We start from the raw sequence: 24344 nt of genomic DNA on the forward strand, positions 1-24344 counted from the left end.
CCTCTTGGAGATCCAATCTGAAATGGCTTTTATTTTTATCCTTACACATCAAGCTCATCTTGAGCTTCAACAGCTGCTTCCCATGATAAGCTACTTATCAGGGTACAGACTTAAAATAAGCTATTCATTTTCCTAAATCCAAGGTGATGGTGGTGGAAAAAAAAAAAAGAAATTAACAACATTTTAGGAAAGGCCTTCACAAAGCATCTGTGTAGTGATTAAACAAGGAAACCTGTTATTTTTCTGCTCCTCAATCTGAGAAAAACTTCTGGACAATCACTGAGTGGTACACAGCCAAACCTGCCTGCACCACATACTTACCAGTCATTTACATGCTTCTCAACAGCCTCAGGCTTCCTACCCTAAAACCTAAGATGTGTGGGGTATTCAGGTTATTTACAATGCACAACTTTAGCTGTATAGCAGGGAAGCCCTGTCTAAAATAATATAGGAACAAGTTTGGACCCATACTAGGGCTCATAAAAAAAGTAAAAAGATTATCAGTCTGTCACAATAAATTCCAGTGACAGATTTACAATGTCACATAAACATCATGTCTACCAAGCAGGTATTATAGAAAACAGGTCTCGTCTGGCATAGCAACTTTAAAAAAGCTTCCATTCATTTTGTGGAACATTTAATGAATGTTAAAAGAAAAACAAAAAGAGGAGTTCCCTTGTGGTGCAGTGGGTTAAGGATCTGTGTTGTCACTGCAGCAGCTCAGGTAACTCGGGTTCAATACCCAGCCCAGGAACTTCTATGTGCCATGGGGGTGCCTACCCCCAAAAAAAGAAAAAGAAAAAATAAAAATTGAGATATTTTCTCTATGGGACTTCCAACATCATATACTTATCAATGGATTTAGCTCTTTATTGTGAAACATCCCTCTTCAACCATAATAAATACTGATATGCAGCTAAGTTAAAGAGTAACACAAATAACATTTAAATGACTATATAAATGTTAAGCAGCTGAGAGAAAGAAATATTGGACCTAAACAGATATAAATTTGAGATATGATCTCACATCAATTATCCTCCAGGGAAACTACAATCAAACGCCACTGTACTAAAATCACAAAAATAAATAAATAAATAGCCCCAAGTTCATAAGTTCATTTTAGGCTCAGTGCTAGTGTATTTTTTGTTTTAGTGTATTCTTTTTTAAAGTTAAAAAAAATTAAAGTTGGAGTTTCTGTCATGGTACAGTGTAAACAAATCAGACTAGGAACCATGAGGTTGTGGGTTCGATCCCTGGCCTCGCTCAGTGGGTTAAGGATCCGATGTTGCCGTGAGTTGTGGTGTAGGTTGAAGATGCTGCTTGGATCCCGTGTTGCTGTGGCTGTGGCTGTGGCTGGCAGCAACAGCTCCGATTTGACCCCTAGCCTGGGAACCTGCATATGCCGGGGGTGTGGCCCTAAAAAGCCAAAAAACATTAAAGTTGTAAGAGTCCTAAACCAAATAACGGCAGTGATGCCTTTGTGTTGTTCTGTGGGAAACAAGCACACGCTTTACATCTTCACACTCATGTTAATGCTCAGCTTGAAAATTTCAAAGTCTGGAGGAATGGATAATGAAGAATGATTTCCAAACTTCTGAAAACTCCCCAAGGTGCTGTTGTGGAGTTTGGGAGCTTTACAAAAATGGTGCAAAAAATTTCCAGGTTACTCAAGAAAGAAACCTCAGTTACAACCAAACCTATGAGTGTGTCCTGGGCTTCAGGCCCAAGGGTTCAGGCAGGTTTATGTATCCAAGTTAATTCATTCCAACTGTTCACACACAGGATCCAGAGCCCAGATGCAGCCTCAAAGCAATGTTGAGGCATCCTCTGGTCCTCAGAAAATCCTCCTTCAAGGAAATGACCACTTACTCTGCCCCAAATTCACCTGCCACACTCCCTATGTGGCCTGACCTCGAGCTCGGGTGCCCAGCTTGGACTGAGTTTTGGCCCCACCAAGCCTGCCGATGGGGTGACCTTGAGCAGTGAATAAGCTACACAGCCATGTGCGGCATCCCTGCAGAGAATATCCATCACATGGAGAACTGTGGAGTCAGAACGCTGGTGTGTGGCTCGTCTCCGCTTCTCTAACTGTGGGATCTTGGGAAGGCTGCTGACCCCTTTCCAGGCCTTAGTTCTCTCATGTTTAACATGGGGATCATGACAGAACTCTCGTCACAAGATCAATGGGAGGGTTCAATTAGTTATTACACAGAAAGTGCTTAGAATAGGACCTGGCAGAGGCTGAGGACTGGATAAACTTCACCATTACTAGCTCATCCAAGAAAGAGACATTATTGGGAAAGTTTCTCTTTTTTTTTGGTTTGTTTCTGGGTTTTAATGAAGAAGGTCAACATTTCTCCTTTAGTTTAATTTCATTCTCATTTGAGTTGGTCCTTGATGGATGCAACATGCTTACTGGACTAGAGGTAAAGAGACTTGGATTTTGGATACAATATGGCCAGTTCTAGTCTGGGCAAAGCCCCCAGCCTCACCCCAGTCTCAGAGTCCCCTGGACAGAATCAGCAAAGGCAGAGAGGAGGGCCTTTGTGGGACTCACAGCTATTGTACTTTGAATCAAAGATTCTAAGACTGAGAATCAGCGACTTTGTGGCCTTTCTTCCCCACTAGCATCTCATGGCCCAGTGCTTCAAATACCCAAAACACTAAAAGATTCATGAATGACTCAGTGTTCCAAGATTTCTTTTTCATCTCTTACCTTCAACGTAGGTTGGGAATGAAGCCAAGCTTTTTCTTGACTGTAATTAAGACAAAGAGGTTTCAAAAAGGGCAAAGCATGATGAAAAATGCATTAACACAACCATCCATGCAGCACGAACAATAAATTTATCACCAATAGCAGATATTAACCAGTTGTCAACAATTTTTGCTATACGAAGTGTGGATAAACATATGCATTTATTATTAAAGGTTACCCAGAGCACAAAACTATCCATTCATATTTTAGATAACTGGGAAATCCTAGAGTCCACAATCTGAGAGAGATGTATTAAAAAAGAACCCACAGACAAAAATTTATGAGCAGAAATAACAATAAAAAGGGCTCAATTTGTATTTTTAAGAATCTGTGTGTCTAAGTGAGAAATTGCTGATCAGTAAAAGCACCATTGAAATGATTATAGGTTAAAATTAAAAATTCTCTTGGAACTCATTATTTTACTCTAGGTCTTTGCTGCACTGATCTCTCACTGTGCTAAAAAAATGGTTGCTAGAGTTTTTTTTATCTCTTCCTTTCATCTCTTACTGATTTATTTTAGTTTAAAAACATCCTTACATAAGTCATTATTGTGTGTTGCCTTAAACTAAGAACACAATAAACAAAGAAGCAATTTAAAAACCCTGGACTTTTTTAAGTAACACCTCGTAGCAAAGGTGAGTCTCCTAACAGCATCCTTGGAAGTGGATATAATCAGCTAGAAAACCTTATAAAACCTGACTAATTGCAATTTCAATGCTAGTTCTCAGAAGAGCAATACTCAGCACCTGGTTCTTTTTACAAGCAAATATCCTAGTGATAACTAGGTGGAATAAGAGTAGGCAATTCAGGAGTTCCCTTGTGGCCCGGCAGGTTAAGGATCTTGTGTCATCACTGCTTTAGGTCTGATTAAAGCTGTGGCACAGATTTGATCCCTGGCCTGGGAACTTTATGCCACAGATGCAGCCCCCCCCCCCAAAAAAAGAGTAAGTAATTCATTCATGCTTTAATCAGTGATAGAATTTGTAGCTAAAAATGTCTGGGGCAAGGTGATATGAACATTGTAAGAGAATAGAGAGCTAATGTAAAAGACAAGAGTCCCTAAAGTGAGCAGAATTAGGGTTTTCAAGGCCAAGGGTTATCCTAAGAAAGCCTAAGGATTTTTGCTGCTAAAAATTTACTAGGTGTTAGGTGATCATTTCAGAACAAGACTATCCAGTGCAACACAGGTACTCAATAGGATGGTTTGAGATGATGGTGTATTTTGGGGTGCCTGGTGGGCTGGAAGAGTGAAGGGCCCTGGATGATGGCTGTGTTACCATGGGAAACAACTCCGTATCACAACACTTTATCCAATGCTCTTCACTTGGAATATGGGAATGGCTACAGGATGGTTAATTAGTTAATATCTGCACAGCATTTTCAAAGATAGCAATGTTAATTGTTATGTGAAAACCTGAAGGGAAAGAAACCTAATTTTAAGACTCCAAACTTCATCCAGGACAATGACAAGAATTCAACGGTAATCACACAATACACCATGCAGGGCAACCTCAGTAAACCTGCTGTTGATGTGCTCACGGGGACGAAACGGTTCCTCATACCAAAGAGGGTGGGTTTCTGGTTTCATTAAGGATGACCTTTAAAGAAACTAAGGACAGAAGTTCACTGGGAGTGAAAGGTTACTGGCTGCTGATGCACTTATGGAAAAATGCACACCTCGTGAAAGCCACAATTATGTACACAGGAGGAAAGCGAACTCCCATTTCAATGGTGCTTTACATTGATTTTATTTTTAAATTTTTTTTCAATATTTCCCTTTGTTTATTTTTATTTAATATCACATTGATTTTACTTTCCATTTACCCAAGTGAAAAGTCATGTCCAGTGGACTGCCCGTTGGCTTAAATTCTGTTGGTTTAAAGAAAAAAAAAATTGAAACTTCATGGTATGCAGATGAAAGCCAGCTTCTTCATAAAGGCCAAAGACGTTTAGATTATTACTCCCCAGTCATTTCCCTGACCTTGCCCCCCAGATCTAGGGGCAATGAGGTTTTACTTTATTTAATCAAAATGGTTTAGACTCCAGGTACAACCAAGAGGCCAATTCATATTTTTGGGGGGTATTAGAATACTTTCCTGAATGCTCATCTCAAGGACAATGTCCAGATTTTAGCAGAAGCTACAAAAGAACTGCTTTAGTCTATAGCTCTCAAAGCTGCTGTTTTATTTAGAGTCACAATGGAGGGCATTGGGTACTTTCACTCATTCTCTATTCATGAGCTCATGACTGGCTTTCTTTAGTCTCTGAGGTAGTAAACTTTTTTTAAAAAGGAATTTTCTGAAATGAAAGAATCTTTAATTATGGCACATAAAGAAGATTTTCATCATTATTTCTAAAGATATGCATAAACATGTGCCAAGTCCTGTAGGAACTGAGAAACTGACAAATTTGCTTTGCTTATTTTATCTGATGAATAATCAAATGCTGAGTATTCAGATGTCTGATTAGCCCTTTGTTTTCTCACATGTGGACAGAGACAAACATTAGCTGATCCTTAACACTCAAGAATTAATAAAGCCACATTTAAGAAGCTAAAGACCAAATCTTTGGGATGTTCCAGGAGGTCACACAACCGTGTGCAGAGGCTAGGGGCCTGACCCTTGGAATAATGACATAAAGCTACCTTGTCCATATAGCGTGTTACCTGCAAGTCTTTGTCATCCCAGGGGTAGCAGATTCTGGTATTAAGAGCCTGGGGGGTCTCAGGAGCTTTGGATTCAAAAGCCGGCCCAACTACTGGTGAGATCTGGGACCTCAGGTATGTGACTCAACCTCTCAGCTTCCTCCACTAACAAATGAGGACAATAATTTCCATCTCTCAGAATTATTCTCAGAATTAAATGAGATACTACGTGACTGGCCTGGCCTAGTGCCCGAGCACCAAAAATGCTCAAGAAACGCTAACTCTCATTCCTGTTACTATCAACTGAGGTTTCTCTTCTTGCCATTTGTTCTCGCTGATCTGTGTGCTATGAATAATGTAGAAGGTGAGGTGGTGGGATGCAGGGCCAGGAAAAGCTGTAACCTCATTACTCCTGCTCCTGCGGCCTGAGGATCAAAACCAGAGAAGGATGGAGTCTATTTCAAATTTAAAATCTAATGCTGTGTCGTTTTAGAGAATGCCTCCTTATGTTTGCTTGGTTTAATAGGAATAGATTAGAAAATACTTCTCCCCTGCATGAATATTTAATGGTAAATGTATGTGTGTTTGATGATATTTTAAGGGTACATTTTAACTAATGACCCCTTTAGAAGTGATCTGCCACTCAGGTTAAAATGGAGGTGGCTTTCGTCCATTGAATTTAACAGAAGGTTATTAACAAAAGGAGGGAAAATGAGACAACCATTCATCCCGTGGTTTACCTCTTTAACGCATATCCCCAGTGCTGATCAGGCAGCATCTTTATTTAGAGCACGCTGAGCCCACAAAGAGATTATGCAGCAGGCCAGTATTCAGCTGATGCTCATTCATAAGTAGGTGGGAGGCAGGTATAAAAGGACAAGAGGTGCCAGAGGTGGCAATGGCTCCCCATCAGGGAAAAACACCTGCCCTTTTCTAGCCCCAGAAACCTTAGCAGGGGCAAGTAGCATCTTCTCTCTTAAATATTCTCTGCTGGAGCTCAGTAATGGCCTCCATCAGTAGAGTGACCACATGATTTGCTATCCAAAGGGACACATTCAGGCTGCACTATCCAGCAGCCCTGAGCCACACGTAGCTACTTAAGTTAATGAAATGGAATAAAAGGCAAGAGATTCAGTTCCTCAGTGTCTCTAATCATGGTTTTCAAGGCTTTCCAGGCACATGTGGCTCGTGACCACCACACAGGATGGTACAGACGTGGGACATTCCCAACATCACAGAAAGTTCTCCTGGACAGCGCTGCTTCAGACCGTGAGAAAGGGTGGTTACCAGAGGCACTGCCTAGACACCAGATGTGAACTGAAACCACCCCGGGTAAGCCAGGACAGGTGGTCACCTTGTTGTCATGAAAGATCTTTCACTTGGGCCTGAAATAAGTGAGTATTTAAGAAGCCAGCCCCTTTTGCAAACCGCAGAGCAACTCTAATGCCACGGCATCAAGGCTCATAAAGAAGGATGCTGCTAGACACAGTTCCCCCCCCCCCTTTAGTGATTTTTATTTTTTTCCATTATAGCTGCTTTATAGTGTTCTAGACACAGTTTTGAAATTTCTGCCATCATGGAAATGCTGTGTAATCTCAGCTTCCAATACAAGAGCTACTCGTCACGTGTGGCTACTGAGCACTTGGAATGTGACCAGCGTGCCTGAGGAAGTGACTTCTTCATTTTATTTATGAGTTAAACTAGACACCTCTGGCTAGTAGCTTTCAAACTGGATGGCACGGCTTTCATCACCGAACCTCACATGGGAGAGATGAGACTTTTTCTCCCCAGGGGAATGTGGGTCAGCAGCTCTGTGGGAGGCTGGAGAAAGCATAAACCAGAATCAGAGTAAAACATAACGGGCCGATGGCTTTATAACAAAATGGTATCCTACCTCTTTATTTGTGGAGGCTTCCGAGGGGTCACTGGGATGAAGGGATGTGCTTGAAGACTCTGCACCCAGGGGTGAGGAACTGCCAGGAGATGGAGACTAGAACACAGATGGCAAAGGAAAACACAGTGAGAAGCTGAGGTACTGGGTGAACTGCCCAGCCTTGGGGGACCTGTGGAGAGAGGAGAACGCTGCACACAATTGGAGGAACATTTCAGCCGTGAGAAAACTTCCTTGGAGACGAACTGCCAACTGGACAGAAAAGGCTTGGACTTGTCAGGCTTTCTTTAAATGCCTGCCATGCTTTCCAAGAAGCCCTTACAGTTCTGCCTCCCTGCCCCCACCCACCACCTTAGGCCAACTGTTTAAACACAGCAAAGGCTGAATATCAAACTTAAAGTCCTAGATAAATTAAGCTAAAAGTGATACTCAAACATTTGTGTTTTTAAAACATTTTCCGTGTTGAAGGACACAAAGACTTTGGGTACTAAAAATCACCTGCCTGAGATTACCTGAGTAGGAAAGGAAAAATTAAAACATGCATTTTTAAAGAGCTAGGACCACACCACCTGTATTTTCCTAGTCAGTTCAGACTGCATATATTTTGTCTGATTTCATCCACATGCCACTGAAAACACAGGTATTTCAGCATCCAAACAACATGACCTTGGCTGCTCTTAGAAGAGTTAAAAAATTCTTTGTTAAATGATGTGTTTAAAAATCAAGCTTAGAGGAGTTTCCATCATGGCTCAGGAGTAACAAACCTGACGAGCATCCATGAGGATGTAGTTCGATCCCTGGCCTCATTCAGTGGGTTAAGGATCCGGCGTTGCTGCGAGCTGTGGTCTAGGTCCCAGATCTGGCTCTGATCCCACATTGCTGTGGCTGTGGTATAGGCTGGCAGCTACAGCTCTGATTCAACCCCTAGCCTGGCAATTTCCATATGCTGTAGGTGGGGCCCTTAAAGAAAAAAAAAAAAAAAACCCTCCACAAATAACAAATGCTGGAGAGGGTGTGGAGAAAAGGGAACCCTCCTACACTGTTGGTGGGAATATAAATTGGTACAACTGCTGTGGATAAAAGTATGGAGGTACCTTAGAAAACATATGATCTGGTAATCCCACTCCTGGGCATGTATCTGGACAAAACTTTCATTGAAAAAGATACATACACCTGTATGTTCATGGCAGCACTATTCACAATAGCCAAGACATGGAAACAACCTACATGTCCATCGACAGATGAATGAATTAAGAAAATGTGGTATATAGACTAGGAACCATGAGGTTGCGGGTTCGATCCCTGCCCTTGCTCAGTGGGTCAAGGTTCCGGCGTTGCCGTGAGCTGTGGTGTAGTTTGCAGACGCAGCTCGGATCCTGCGTTGCTGTGGCTCTGGCGTAGGCTGGCAGCTACAGCTCCAATTCGACCCCTAGCCCGGGAACCTCCATATGCCGCAGGAGTGGCCCAAGAAATGGCAAAAAGACAAAAAAAAAAAAAAAAGAAAGAAAGAAAGAAAAGAAAGAAAATGTGGTATATATACACAATAGAGTACTACTCAGCCATAAAAAAAAGAGCAAAATAATGCCATCTGCAGCAACACGGATGGAACCAGACTCTCATACTAAGTGAAGTAAGTCAGAAAGAGAAAGATAAATACCATATGATATCACTTATATCTGGAATCTAATATATGCCACAAATGAACCTTTCCACAGAAAAGAAAATCATGGACTTGGAGAACAGACTTGTGGTGGCCAAGGGGGCGGGGGGGAGGGGGGGCGGGGGAGGGGGATGGACTGGGAATTTGGGGTTAAGAGATGCAAATTACTGCCTTTGGAATGGATAAGCAATGAGATCCTTCTGTGTAGCATTGGGAACTCTATCTAATCACTTATGATGAAGCAGGATGACGGGAGAAAAAAAAGTATATATGTAAATGTGACTGGGTCACCTTGTTATACAGTAAAAAACTGACAGAACACTGTAAATCAGCTGTAATGTAAAAAAATAGAAATCATTAAAAAAAATCAAGCTTAGAAAAGGTTTGGAAAGCATGGTCAGGTGTGTTACTGCCCCCGGTGATGGGCTTGGGTCCCTGGAGCAGGCCCCACACTAGTGGGTATGAAGCTCCAGGCCAGTGACTGTAAATCCCTGTTGACTGAATGACCAAATAAAGAACACGAGCACAGGGATGGGATTAATGCAGGGGCTGCAAACCCTCCCCGGCCAAGTCCCAGACATTTCAGCATGCTCCTAAAATCAGCAGAGGCTGGATAAAGAGAATCTTTGGGCGAACCGCAGGGATGCTGAAGAATTCTGTAGCCAAGGTCCCCTGAGAGCAAGAACACACTGCTTCACAGTTTGTTGGCGATGCTTGATAGCAGGCATAAAACTGAACCCAGGCAAGATCTAGTCTCCGAGGAAGCATAGGAATGTGAGTGAAGAGAGGTCCATCCTGGGCCAAGAAAACAAAATCATACCACAAGTAGCTTGAATCTGCTTCTCACCTCTTGAGACTGAGCCCCACGGGGAAGCAGAGGCAGAGACGTCAGTAAAATACCTCTGCATGGGAACAGAGAATGCTCCATGAAATGATGGTGCTAAGGAGGGGAAGGGGCACGCTCATAGACAAGAGGGACCTCAGCAAGGGGGACCGTGTGAAATCACACAAAAATTAGTCTTTTCCAAAAAAGCCTAAATTACAGGCAACACCAAATGAACTCAAGGATGATGTACTGAAATGCGGTATTATTCACAAAGACATTATAGCGTCCCGGCCCATTGCTGTGAAGCCTGGATTTGTTTCCCAGGGGCCTGTATATACCTGATTCTGGGCAAGGGGTGAGGACCAGCAAGCCTCTTCACCACTCACAGGCAGACATCAGCTGCTCTGCAGTTTAGCCAAGAGGACAAGCACCAGGGTAACATCAGACATAAAGTATCCAAGCCCCACGGTCCTGGAGGCAAGAAAGGTGCCCTGCATGCCTTGAGAGAGAACACACAGGATTTTTCATCAGCACCCAAGAGAGTTGGTGGGTACTTGCTGAGTAAGCTCTTTGTCTTGCTTCCTCGAAATTAAGGTAGTCAAGTCTTCATGAGAATTTAATGTCTTTAAATTTCCCCAGTTTTTCAAATTTGAAGTGCTTCCTTAGCTATTTATGTCTATTTCCCCCCAACTAATCTTCTCTGTCACAATGATTTTAAAGGTCTAGTCCCTGGGGAACATAGAGCAGCTGCTTTTTCTTTAATTGCTCAGTTGGAAGGCTATGTATCACCTTCATTTAAAAGGTGCTCCCACAGTAGCCCATGGTGCCTACTTCTCTAAGTCTCTTCTCTTGCAAATCTTCTAAAAAAGGCATCTTGGCAATGTCGTGGGCATCAGGTCATCTCTGGATGATGTGAGAAGACAGGTTACGTGGACAGTGGGCTGGAATCCAAAAGAGGCAGGTCAGATCCCACAGTAAGGCACAGTGACCAATGGCAGGTGCCTGCCATGGGACACCAAAGAGTACAAATGGGACTTTGGGGGACACTGTTCTCATCAAGGCTCTTATGGGACCCAGGCCAGCCTTCAATAGGAAGCACTTCCCCTCCGACGCTCATGTTCTGTCCTTCTGCATGCACATGAGGCCTCTTAGGCTTCCTTCTATTTGTATGTGCTGTTAATGACCTCCATCTAGAGAAGTCTCCCTCATTCTCTCCTTTGAAAGCACTCATCTTGCTGAAGCATCCTCAGACTCTATTCAAGTTACTGTTCTCCCCTGATAGCATGGGCCAGGTTCTGCAATTATGGATTTGTATGTACACCTCCCCTCCCATAAGAGCTCTTAGGCAGGACTCTTGTCTTACTCATCTTTGTAATCCACATGCCTGGCCTTGGGTCTCGTAAACAGGAGGCACTTACCAAAAAAAAAATGGTAAATGTTTACCAAAAAAATGGTGTCAGTGTGCTTTTCAGCCTTACTATGTTTTTCAGCTTGCATAGAAAGGAGTCAATCACTACTCTCTGTCATTATTTGCAGTGGTCCACGATAAGCCTCTCTTTGCTATAGGACCCCCCCACAGTTATGTGTAGAAGGTTGTACCTGCATTTTTGAATGAGAGAAATGTCTTTGCCTGTGAAAACTGTGACCTTAACTCCAGCAAAGCTCCTTTTTTTTTTTTTTTGTCTTTTGTCCTTTTTGGGGCCGTACCCGCAGCATATGGAGGTTCCCAGGCTAGGGGTCGAATGGGAGCTGTAGCCACTGGCCTACGCCACAGCCACAGCAACAGCAACGCCAGATTTGAGCCGCATCTGCAACCTACACCACAGCTCACGGCAATGCTGGATCCTTAACCCACTGGGCAAGGCCAGGGATCGAACCTGCAACCTCATGGTTCCTAGTCGGATTCATTTCCACTGCACCACAATGGGAACTCCAAAGCTCCTTTAAAGCAGAAAGTTTTCCCCAAATGAGAGATGGCCCTATTTCATTGGAAGCCTACTGCGGCACTGATGACAAAGTCAAGGTGGACAAATATGTTCAGAGCAGATGCAGCCTCCATGGAGTCCACACAAAGGCGTTAGTGTCAACTCACCTCAAATGTGTGCTTTACAAGCCCTTTGTCCCTTATCCACAACTTCTATCTTATCATCTATAGTAGAGAGAAAGTCAGAAATTGTATAACTCCTTTTGCTATCCAAGAATGTGCTGGAGGCAAGATTTAACCAACCAAATGCTGTAAGAAGTACAAACTACCACTACCTATTTCCCTGTCTGGATCCTCATGCCTTCCGGTTACTGGATAGATATTCGATTTTAGGCAAATGAGACCACAGGTGCGAAGTAAGTCTGTGTCTAAAAATTCACAAAGCTAAGCACCATACAGGGTATCTCCAGGGAATGTGGTGTTCAAAGATGACCTGACAACTCCCTGTTGTGGTAATTACAGGAGGTCTCCTTAAGCTCAACATTTGTCTTCTGTGAATTATGTTCTAGCAGGTGAGCCACAGCTCTGGGGTACACAAAGCAGAGCTCTCAGCCTCAAGACTTAGGCTTGTCAACTCCAGGACAAGAGATGGATCGTTCTCGCCTTGGGCCTAAGGATGCAAAAGCATCTCAAGGGAAAGCCGATCATTTTTATTCTGACTGAATATCTCCTAGAGGTAAACTATGAACCGCTGGTGATAGGGGTAAGAGAGACAGTTCACGGAACTTGCAGGCTATGTTTAGAGGGGAGAAAAGCAGGGCACAAATAATTATTCACTTATTCCTTCACCAGACATTTCAGACATTTCCTTCACTGCCTCTAGCACTAGGCCAGGGAAACCAAGAGGAAAGAGATGTTTGGTCTTGTCCTCCACCCCCTTCCTTCCAGGCAGTGGGGGAGGCAGACATGGGAAGTCAGCACCATGACAGGTGGCTAGGGTATTAATTCATAAAGAGGGTCACAGGGTTGAGGGGATCGAATCTGCAGGAGGGAGGGGTCTGCATCTGCAGTGCTACAGTGGGAAGGAACCGCTTTGGTTGAATCCTGAAAACTCGATGATATTCATGCAGTAGGATGGGATGAGACAGGGAAGAGGTAGAAGGTACCGGAAACAGAGGCAGGAGGGAAGCCCAGCTCTACAGGGAAAGGAGCAATGAGCTGAAGAGCAGGGCAGGGACCAGTCACTGGAAACCCACCTGGTGACAAACAAGGCCTGCTCTCTGCCAAGAGGGTTATTTTCTTTATGAGTCACTGGCCTGATGAAGCTCATTGAAGAAGCAGTCTCGGCACGTAGTAACTGTCTCCTGGGTTGAACTGGAAGATCTAAAGGACTGAGAGGCTGAGTATCACCTTCGCTCCTCCCTTTCTCTTAATCTTCCTTCATTTTTGGACATCTGCTTAAAGAGAAGATGCCCACCTGGAATAGTTGACAGGTGATCATGAGAACACCTCAAAGCCACAGGTTAAGGCCTCCTGGCTCTTTCCAAGAGGGCGGTGTTCTTTTTAGAAAGGCCTAAGGACTGAGGCAGGACTGAGAACAAAGATGTGACTTGGAGAGATGTATGGGGATCTTGAAAGACTTTTGTAGGCATTCCAGTCACAAGACACCAAGACCGGGCCATTCACTCATTTATTCAACATGGAAGTTCTGACAATGTCTGGGGAAGCCCAGATCCTGCCTGGTCCCCAGGAGTTCTTGGTCTAGCTGGACAGACAGACCCACAAACATGCACAGGGTGTTCTCCATAAGCAGTGTCCGAGTCCCTGAGGGAAAAAAGTTACCACAACATAAGAACAGCCACTAAGGAGCCAATGATTCACAATGGCAGTATCCATCTTATCCGTCGCTAGCATCCCCAAATGCCAATCCCGTCCCCAAACACCTGCATCGATGTGCTCCATGACTCTGTCAGTTGGTCTCTTTTGACTGTTGGGACCACCTGGCATTTACAGGCAAAACAGGAAAAATAAAATAAAACAAAAAATAAAAAAAGGAAAGAAACCCAGCAAATGCACTACAGAGTAGAAGCATAAATACTGCAAAAATAAATAAAAAGCAGAATTTCAGAAAGTTGAGGGTGGCAAAGTTGACGAACTGCTCAAAGCCACTACGGACCCTTGAAAAGTTGGTAGTTACCACAGTTAATAATTAAGAAGAGGATAGATGGGTAGCAGGGCCCTACTGTACAGCACAGGGAAATTTACTCAGTACCGTGTGGTAACCTAAATGGGAAAAGAATCTAAAAAGGAATGGATGTGTGTATAACTGATTTACCTTGCTCTATGCATGAAATTAACACAACTCTGTAAGTCAACTTTAATCCAATAAAATTTTTTAAAATACGCACAACCTAAAAAATAAACAATTAAGAACAGAAAAATGGAAGTATGATGGCATTAAAGATGCTTCAAAAGAGCATGACTGGATCATCCCATAATGAAGAGAGACCCGCGGGAAAACAGTCCTTAAATATTTTTGCTGAAATGGACCTCTTCATGACCAACCATGCTGCACAAGTCACCTGCAAACTGAAGGTGACTCTTCTATTGTATGCTTTGATGACTCTTTGAGAAAAATCGCAACTCCCCAAATCAATACTTCTTCTCTAGGAATTCACATACAGGTAAAATTAGAACTGACAGGTTATTAGTCAAAAGGTAAACTAAGCTTATGTTTATGCTTTTTTTAGTTTTTCAAGGTAAAGTTCTAATCAAATCTCCCTTTCTCCATGCTTACTTTGAAACTCTGGTCTTCATGGTACATGAATTAAACAGTCTTTTGAAGGGATCCTTTAACAGCCCCCTCCCTCTAGTCCCATGGTTAAATGGGACATGACAGCTGCTGGAACAGGCAAGAGCAGGAGGAGGGAAAGCCCATCTGGGTCAGAGAAGTAGAGAAGACACAAGACTTTTCTGCCACTGTGCCTGGACTTGGAAGTCCCTGGACAAAGCCTGTCAGTTGGCAGAATTAAAAAAACAAAACAAAAAACCCCCCAAACAAACGATTCCTAAGACACTGGGTCTTCAAAACCATCGATTCCTGAGACACTGGGTCTTCAAAACGGATGGCTTTCCCGTCCGTTTTCAAAAGCATAGGTGATTACGGGGAACACGAGTTACATTTCTCCTTTGAAAAGACTTAATTTTGTATTGTGGTACAACAAGTAAAATTTTAACTTGGGTTTCAGGACACTGAAGAGGTTAAGTCCTCAAGTCCCAGCATCTGACAGACCTGAGTGTGGATTCTGGCTTCATCGCTCAAGGTTCAGACACTTAGCAGGTTCCCACCCTCTCTGACTGTCCTGAAAATTGGGGAAAACTGTTATTACCCACCTCCTGGGGTTGACATGAGAGTTAATCAGTGACAAAACACACAGGGGGTCAGCTCAGTGCCTGGGCATGCACAAAACAATCAACTAATATTTGAAAGGTCTTTTAAGATTCTAACAGCAACAAAAATTACTTCACCCCTCTGGGAGAGTGTTCACAAAAATTACTTCACCCATCCATGGGGATGTTTTCTTCATCTCATCTTCTGGATTCCTTATTAAAATTTTATTCATGGATAAAATTTAAAAGCACACAGAAGGCTCTATGAAAATCCTACCACAAAGACTTTAAATTAATTTATAAGCCCCAAGACTCTTCCTGGTATATTGGTAAGAATAGCTCATTACTGGCTATGGCCGGGGGGTATAATGATGCCTGTGAGCAATATCTGGCACATCCACTGCCTCCCATTCAAGACAGCATGTCAAAACATGAGGGCTGAGCGTGATGCTATTATGGTGACTGATTAACAAAAGAGAATCACAGGCACATGCGTTGCTCCAGTGTTAATTGGCAATAGAGCTCACGTATGACCATGACACACCGAGATACTCCGCTGTTTTGGACACCGGGTGAAAGACCCCAGCTGGCTCTAGCCAACCTTGACGTGCCCCAGTACACGTAGGTCCCTTTCCTCCAGGGGAAGTTAATGACCAAAACTTCACTGCAATGAAGGACAGGAGAAATGATTCCTTAAAAGTAAAGAGTTTTACCAAATCTTTTTGGAACTCAATTATTTAGGAAGGTCACCTCTATGGAACTTAGAGAACCTGAGAATAAGATTTGTTTGTTTGTTTGTTTTTAAGCCATCAAGCAGCAGACATACTAAGAGCTCATGAATCTTCTTTACTAGTGTTCTAGATTGCATCCCCCTCAAATGTAAATATTGAAACCCTAGACCCCAGTGGGATGATATGTAGAGGTGGTGCCTCTAAGAAGTAATTAGGTTGTGAAGGTGGAGCTCTCATGACGGGATGAGTGCCCTTATAAGAGAGACACAAGAGGCCTTGTTTCCTCTTTCCCTGCTCTTCACTCTGTGAGGACACAGCAAGAAGCTGGTCATCCGTAAACCAAGAAGAGAACAGGGCCCCACCGGAAGCTGAGCAGGCTGGCACCCTAATCTCAGACATTCCAGGCTCCAGAACCGTGAAAAATCAATTTCTGTTGTTTAAGCCCCCTGGGCTATGGTACCTTGTTACAGCAACCCAAACCAACTGAGACAATCAGAGACTGAGACCCTCTCACTAAGTACCTATTTACTTTCATTTTTAAACACGGTTTTAACAAACTCTGAGCGACTCATTCCTCGATTCAAAAACTTGAGTGGTTCCTTTCCGCTTAAGGAATGAATCCTAGACTCTTCACCTTGGCACTTAAGGCAGCCAAGCTTTGGCCTGAATATCTTTACCAATTCCCCTGCTTCCAGTTCTATTCTCTATCATAAAGCCAAACTGAATTCCTTTCTGTTCTCTGTGTATTACTTGTTTCTGCACAGAGCTTTTGCTGAGGCTCTTGTCTGAACTCCACAGGTCCATGACCCTCCCAACCCTCCAAGAGCCTCTTTCATGAAGTCCTTCCAACCCCCTTAGGTGAAAGAATCTTTCTATGAGAATTGCTTGCATTTATCTGTGCCATTCTTATGGTACATCACTTTCTCCCTTATATTTTATAAAATTATGACACTACTGGATACTTTAACAACACTATTTTAATAAGCACCATGCAGACAGGACTTATGATTAATTTACATTTTCTTCTTCCAGTTGTTTTTTTTGTTTGTTTATTTGTTTTGTTTTTGTTCTTTTCTAGGGCCGCACCTGAGGCATGTGGAGGTTCCCAGGCTAGGAGTCTAACTGGAGCTGTAGCCACTGGCCTACACCAGAGCCATAGCAACGTGGGATCTGAGCCACGTCTACGACCTACACCACAGCTCATGGCAATCCCGGATCCTTAACCCATTAAGCGAGGCCAGGGATTGAACCCACAACCTCACGGTTCCTAGTCAGAGTTGTTAACCACTGAGCCATGACAGAAACTCCCCTTCTTCCAGTTCTTAATACAGGATTGACCGTAAAACATACAACAGGAGTTCAATACATGTGCTGAACATATGGAAGGATGCATGGGCACAAATCCTTTAGTATCAGAGGCAAAAGGAAACACAACAAGGAAAACGGTAGGTTCTGGACACATGAAGCACTGCACTTCTGGGCTCAGATGCAAGTCTGTACCCACGTGTGGCTCATGGTTCTCCTCACTCATGCTTGATTGTGGTCTGTCCCCCTTTCTGGCAGACTCAGCTTGCATATCTGCATCTTCAGATAGCAGAAAAGTTTGGCAGACAGAGCAGGGACAAGCATTCTCAAAGGTGGTATTTCCTAGACTGTCATCAGGTTGTTCAATTCCTGTCCAGCTTGAACATTCTGGTTCCATTCCCTTTTCTATATGGACTTTCAAAGTGGGAGTTGCCTAGGGCAGGCCATGGCCCACACTCTACTTCTCCTGGGAAATGTCCCTTTCAGAGGCTGTGCGGGGCTTTACCTCCAGTGTCCTCGGAGAGCTTTTCCACTATGTATACTGATTTATCTAGTGTTACCCTTTTTCGCAAGTAAATGTACACTGTTTTCTTCAGTGATCTAAAGAGTTTAAAATTAACCTATTCCATGTTAGAATTATTTTTTAAAAAGCCCAAGTATATGATTAGTTTTTTCTTGCTCCAAGCTATGTCTGTGCTTCTGAAAACTGCAACTGCTGAAGAAACCCATAATTATTCACTCTCAATTCAAACTATATTATCAATGCACATTTGTATTTCCTTAATGTGGTGAAGCAGGAAAGTTAGCATAGGCATTGTAGGGGCATAATTATGTCATTAAAATGATAATAGCCTGGGCCTAATGAAGAGTTTTATATACACATTTATAATGGATTCAATTAATACCAACAGAACATTTTGAGATAACTGTCAGAATATTCTATTTCTATTCTCTTTTCCCACCGGGGAAATGTTCCCAATGCCAGCCCCAAGTCTCTGACACCCATGGCAAGGCTGTAGTGGTGAAGATCCCACCCGCCTCATAGTTCAGACAAAGCCTAACACTGCAGCCATCTCCTCAGAGGCTGCTTTTGTTATTGGGGGACCACACAAATCACTCATATCATCATCATCTAAAGGGCTCTAAGGTTCTGAAACCATGTTCTCCAAGGCAAAAAAAAAAAAAAAAAGAAAACAAAAAAAAGCCAAAACAACTGACTAGTTAACTATGAACCAGAGTCATCCCTGCAAGGTGGGATAACTTAGTCATCTGATAAAGCTGATCTATAAAGCAATGTTACCGTTTCCCCTTGAAGTACCTCATTGTATGTATCTGAAATGCATTACAACACGTGCCGGACAAATGAGGGAGCCTGCTACTCATCTCTCCACCGAAGTCCATATTCCCTGATGGTCCTCCTGCACCATCATCCTCAGGCCACACTGAACCTGAGTTCAGTGAGAGGAAAACGAAGGTCACTTTCAGTCTGTATCAAGAGAAGCAGCTAAGAGCACACTATTTACTATAACAACACATTATCTGCTAGGAACACTAATAGCTACCATTTGGGGAGGGCTTACCATGTGCCAGGCACTGTACGGGGCTCATTATACCCAATAGCTAATTTACTAGCAAAGCCGTTCCTAATGTGCAAGCACTCGTCTCCATTCACTGTCATTAGCATCACAGAAGAAAGACACAATACAGAACACAATACAGAGAATTAGAAGATACAGTACCCAAAGGAAGTCATCTATCTATCAGAACACAGAGGACAGCAATGCAATGCTGATGGAGAGGAAGCAGAGTGCACCTCTAAGTGATCAAACAGCCTTTTTTCTGCTCAGCTCATCTTGGACTTCCAAGCAACAGGCAAATCTGGTTACATTTCTTTCTGTCCTATTCCTGCTCTGTTCACTTACTCCTACTCTCCTGACAGGACCAGGAGAAGAAAACCAAGAGCAAAGCAGCAAACGTAATTCAGAAGCCCGAGGATCCACCTACCTCATCTTCGTGACACTCAAACTGGTACATCCAGAAGTTCTCCATCTTTGCAGGTGGGTGCTCTTTGGTGGCAGGGCCAGCTCCAGCGCATCCACTTGTGGGCTGAGGCTAACTCCTGACCTCAGGGCCTGTCTGATGGATTGCTTCCAGTGGTGTTAGATGCCCAGTCAATAATGCAACTTGTAACGGGAGATGTAACCATCTCCCAGGGTGCCTGACCTAGCTGCATTAACCCCTCAGTGCCCAAGGCTCTGGCGGCCATGCGTCACTGGTGGGGCATCATCACCTGATGTTTCGGAGCTGGGGCCGGCCTACCCCTTCTGGCAGTGACGCCTACTATTTCTGGGGGAAATAAACTCAGTTCTGAGGTGCTACCAGAAACTTTCACACACTCTATCAACTCTGCTACGTTTATAGAACCTGTGAAAAAAGCAGCCAGCTCATGTGGAAGAAAGGGGCAGGAGCTGGGAAAAAGAGGCTCTCTCAGAACCTGTGCCAGAATGCACCTGGGCCTGTGTCGAGGGCTTAGAGAACACGGCGGCCAGCCAGGGCCTGGCTCGCTGGGGACACAGGATGCTGAAAAAGGACCCTCTTCACATTTGCTGAACATCCTTGCACTCTGACATCCTTGCACTGCCATCTGAAAAAGGCGGAGAGGGCCAGCCAGGCTCACAAACACCAAAAGAAGCCAACCCCATGGCTGGCACAGTTTGACCCAAACCATTAGGTAATCCTAAACTGGATTTGAGAGCTGGACCATGTCCACTGGTCCTCAGGAAGGTCGGGACAAATAGAAGTGGAACTGAGCTGGAGGGAACTAATGGAAACGGGGGTGAGAAGGGTGGTGCTAAAGGCAGGAGACATAGAGACCTCTTGGAGCCAACTGACCTCTTAACCAACCAGGGCAATGGGGGAGGATGTAGATGCATGAAAGATAAAAGGAACAGAACAGGGAGTTCCCATTGTGGCGCAGTGGTTAACGAATCCGACTAGGAACCATGAGGTTGCGGGTTTGGTCCCTGCCCTTGCTCAGTGGGTTGATCTGGCGTGGCCGTGAGCTGTGGTGTAGGTTGCAGACGCGGCTCGGATCCGGCGTTGCTGTGGCCCCTGCATAGGCTTGGTGGCTACAGCTCCGATTAGACCCCTAGCCTGGGAATCTCCATATGCCATGGGAGCAGTCCAAAGAAATAGCAAAAAAACCAAAAAAAAAAAAAAAAAAAAAAAAAGGAACAGAACATTTAAGACACTTATCCTAACAGATGGCTTTGACCTTCTTCCTTACTAAACCCTTTATGAGACATGCTGACAGGTCCCTCTCCCTGAGGGCACGTGATAAGCTAGAACAGGGTCACAAGTCAGAAAGACGAGAACGAGAAGCCAAGGAGCAGAACAACCCACAGCTGGAAAACCCACCCATGCTAGGTGACAGTTTCCTGTGCCGTGGACAACTCTGCAGGCCAGGGCAGAAAGAGGAGGTCCCTGTGCATTCCTCTCACCCTGCTTATTCCTGGGTTTCTCTGCTGGCAGCCTGGCTGCACCTACTACAGTTCAGGTCAGTCTGATTCGACTCCGGTGGTTGTCAGCCCCATTCAAGGAAGCCTTTTCCAAAAAGGTGAGTAGTGCAGGAAGCATTCCTTCCTAATGTATACCACTGGGCATCTCTCAAAAACATTTTCTTCTTCCCATTAATTATTTAAAAGATAGAAAATCTCAGGGTGTTGATTCTCAAGAGTTCAGCCTGAATAGCCCCTACCACGGAACTCTCCCCAGCTCATAAGTTAAGCCATCTCCCTCATTAACACTCTTAAAAATTATTTTAGTTTGGAGTTCCTGCTGTGGCGCAATGCATTAAGAATTCAACTGCAGGGAGTTCCCTTAGTGACTCAGTGGTTAACAAACTCAACTAGGATGCATGAGGACGTGGGTTCGATCCCTGGCCTCAGTCAGTGGGTTAAGGATCCAGCGTTGCCATGAGCTGTGGTGTAGGTCGCAGATGCGGCTTGAATCTGGTGTTGCTGTGGCTGTGGTGTAGGCCAGCAGCTGTGGCTCTGATTTGACCCCTAGCCTGGGAACCTCCAACTGCAGAGTCTTGGGTCACTGTGGATGTGCAGGTTGGGTTCCTGGCTCATGCAGTGGGTTAAAGGATCCGGCATTGCCACAACTTCAGGACAGGTTGCAGGGATTCGGACTGAATCCCTGGCCTGGGAATTTCAACATGCTGTGGGTGCAGCCATTAAAAATAAAAATCGTTTTGGTTTGGATTCACAGACCATTCAAGACAGACTGAAGCCATTAGAATCTTCACTGCTGCTGTGGAAAGCTTGTAATTTTTTCAGTTATAAACCAGAGAACCATCATCACACATACAACTTACAATCACCAGACTACAAAGGAAATCAGCAGACTTTCTGGAAAGTTACAGAAAGCATTCTCACATAATGCCCTGTTGGTGCAACAGAATCCAGAATTCCTTCTCTTCATTCTTTCCTTCCCTTTAATTTTCAATCTGCACCTGAAACCTGCTTAATTATTCACCACTGCCTTCTCCATGCCTCATCAATAATGGATAACACCTGCGATGCAAAACGGCCCCACAACAAGAAGACGGTTGAAATAGGAGTATAAAGAATAGGATCCACACCCCACACCTGAGGAAGAAATCAAGGCAGTGCGATGCCATCCAGCCTCAAGACCTGCTCTCTAAGCACCAGCAAGACCCCTTTGCCCCATGCCTTGCCAACTCTTTCTACGTCAAGGTGCACAGAGATGATAGCAATTGTCCAACACTCCGGGTAAACTTGAGAGGGCCCGGAGCACCGAGTGAAACTGTCAGAATTCAAAGCGACATGACTGGTGGTCCAGGTTGTCCCATCCCCAAAGTCCAGGGGGATCATGAGCACAAAGCTTGAAAGCTGTGCCTTAGCTTATGAATGAGCCTTTCCAGCAAATTCTTTTGGCACTGGCACTCCCTTGAAAATAAAATTAAAATCCTACTTACGAATCCATGGGGTCACGCGCATCCTTCAGGACAGTCCCCCTTCTTTTCCATTTCCATTGGTTCTCCTGAGCCCCAACTTTCTCTAATATGACCACCTGCCTTGCCTCTGTACTGACCACACCCCCATCCCCCCTTTTCGCCACTTTGACTTCATTTTCTGTCATGTCAGGATCTGCAGACCTGCCCAGTTCCAGACAACAAAATAAATACAGCCTAGGAACTGGGACTGGCTGACTAGGTCGGCTGGGGGGAGAATGAGGCCAGCAGCTGCTGTGTCCTCAGGTTTTAAGCCCAGAACCTCTGGGGGCATAAAGTAATGACAGATACCAATAGTGGTAGGCATATTTCTCAAGTGGCCCCTGTGACCCCCACCTCCTGGTATTCAGACCCTTGTGTAATCCCCTCCCTGGGGAGGGAGCGTGGGCTGTGACTTTCTCTAAGCAATTACAAAATACGACAAAGGTGATGGGAAATCAGTCTGTCACTGAGTTGTAAGTCTGTGACTTCCACTTTGCTATCAGACTCTGCAGCCTTCTTGTCTGGCGTACTTCATTAACTCAAGCTGCCCATGTGGCAAAGAATGGAGGAGGGCTTTGGCCAATAGTCAGTTGGAAACTGAGGCCCTCAGTCCAACAGCCTCTGAGGAGCTGAATCCTGCCATCAAGAGCAGCATGAGCCTGGGAGCAGGGTTTCCCCCAGGAGAGCCTTAAACTGACTACAGGCCACTGACATCGTGATTACAGCCTCTGAGAAAACCCAAAGCCAAGGAACAGCTGAAGCCATGCCAGATTCATGACCACAGATACTGTGAGATAATCAATGGGGCTTGTTTTAGGCATCTTAAGTTTAGGGGCAATTTGTTACACAGCAGTAGATAGCTAAGACACTAAACAAAGTTTCAGAGAAAAGCTTCAAGAGCAGAGGAGGCTTGGGGAGTTCCCATCATGCCTCAGCAGAAACAAATCCAACTAGTATCCATGAGGATGTGGGTTTGATCCCTGGTCATGCTCAGTGGGTTAAGGATCTGGTGTTGCCATGAGCTGTGGTGTAGGTTGTAGAGTGGCTTGATCCTGCATTGCTGTGGTTATGGATTAGGCCGGCAGCTGTAGCTATGATTCAACCCATAGCCTTGGAACTTCCATATGCTGTAGGTGCAGCCCTAAAAAGTAAAAAACAAAACAAAACAACAGAAAACGAACAAAAAGAGCAGAGGGAGGCTTGGAAGTCTGACTGAGGGCTCAACAAAGAACTACCTTAGAGTAGATAACAAATTGTGCAGATAGGGCCTGTGTCTTTTTTATTCAGAGCCTGCATCTCCATGGCTGCTGTATCCCTGGTGTCTTGCACAGCACTGATCTATAGGAGGAACTCAAAAGTACTTGTCAAACGAGTGGATGATAAATTGAGACTTTCCATTTGTGATAAGATACAGCAGTCACAGCTCTCTCTGATTCACTGACAAAATGAAGAACAGTGTGGCTTTGTGGCCAGGCCTTATTTCTTTCACACAGTGTCATATACGTAGCTCATGCCGTATTAAAGTGTTAGCAGAGGAACAACTGTAACTACTCAACTCGATCTATCACTGTATGGCCTTTTGCATGGCAGATGGTTGAGCACATGTTTACTCCTCTGACATCATTCACTTGCCTAAGAAGAGGTTTCCTATTGATTTCTAAGGTCTATTTGGCAAAATACACTGGGGCCCATTTTTGCTGCCCTGACAGCATATCCTCTGGTTTTATAGTTATGCTCCTGGATGATCTTCTGGAGGGTTAACCTAGAAGGTCTCTCAGCCCCCCTTTTTCTAAACAGTATGAATCATATTTTAGAACAAAGATGGCTTCAGAGCCAATACTGGGATGTATCCTCTTCTACAGCTGGCCAGGAGAACATACTAAGTGTTAAGGATGTTTGGGGTCTAGTTCTTTTCAAGCTATGAAAGGATACAATGGAGCTGACTATCTTAGGAAACACCTTCTCTCTGGCCCCCACCTGCCAAGAAGACATCACATTCCAGCTAGACACTGATCTGCTTGGAGAAATCAGTCCCCAACAGACCATATATTCATTCTCAAGTTTGTCTATTTGAGTACAGATCCCATTTCAACTCTATCCTTTGCCATCCAGATCCTGGAAAAACGATGGCTGGCCAGAGCTCCCTGAGGTAGTGTCCATCAGCAAAAGGACCTCTCAGAGGAGGATATCTTAACAGG

At 44.2% G+C, this 24344-nt stretch overlaps 1 protein-coding gene across 9 annotated transcripts in view; it reads right to left on the minus strand.

Annotated features, from left to right (window-relative positions):
- APBA1 (amyloid beta precursor protein binding family A member 1) overlaps window positions 1–24344 on the minus strand; it is a 239843-nt gene that overhangs the window by 35207 nt on the left and 180292 nt on the right. For all 9 annotated transcript variants that reach the window (XR_014822669.1, XM_084987534.1, XM_084987523.1 and 6 more), the window contains exons 3-4: window positions 7294–7389; window positions 2717–2756 (exon numbers count right to left, since the gene is read on the minus strand). Coding sequence is in view for 8 of the 9 variants with exons in the window: in XM_084987534.1 (XP_084843660.1) it covers window positions 2717–2756; window positions 7294–7389 (136 nt within the window). In the remaining variant the exon portion in view is untranslated. The remainder of the gene's footprint in view (window positions 1–2716; window positions 2757–7293; window positions 7390–24344) is intronic.

The sequence above is a fragment of the Sus scrofa genome, chromosome 1 (genome assembly GCF_054392235.1).
Source record: "Sus scrofa isolate SSC_HxYL_T2T_F1_AM1 chromosome 1, Sscrofa_HxYL_maternal_Yorkshire_Landrace_v2.0, whole genome shotgun sequence".
Taxonomy (NCBI): Eukaryota; Metazoa; Chordata; class Mammalia; order Artiodactyla; family Suidae; genus Sus; species Sus scrofa.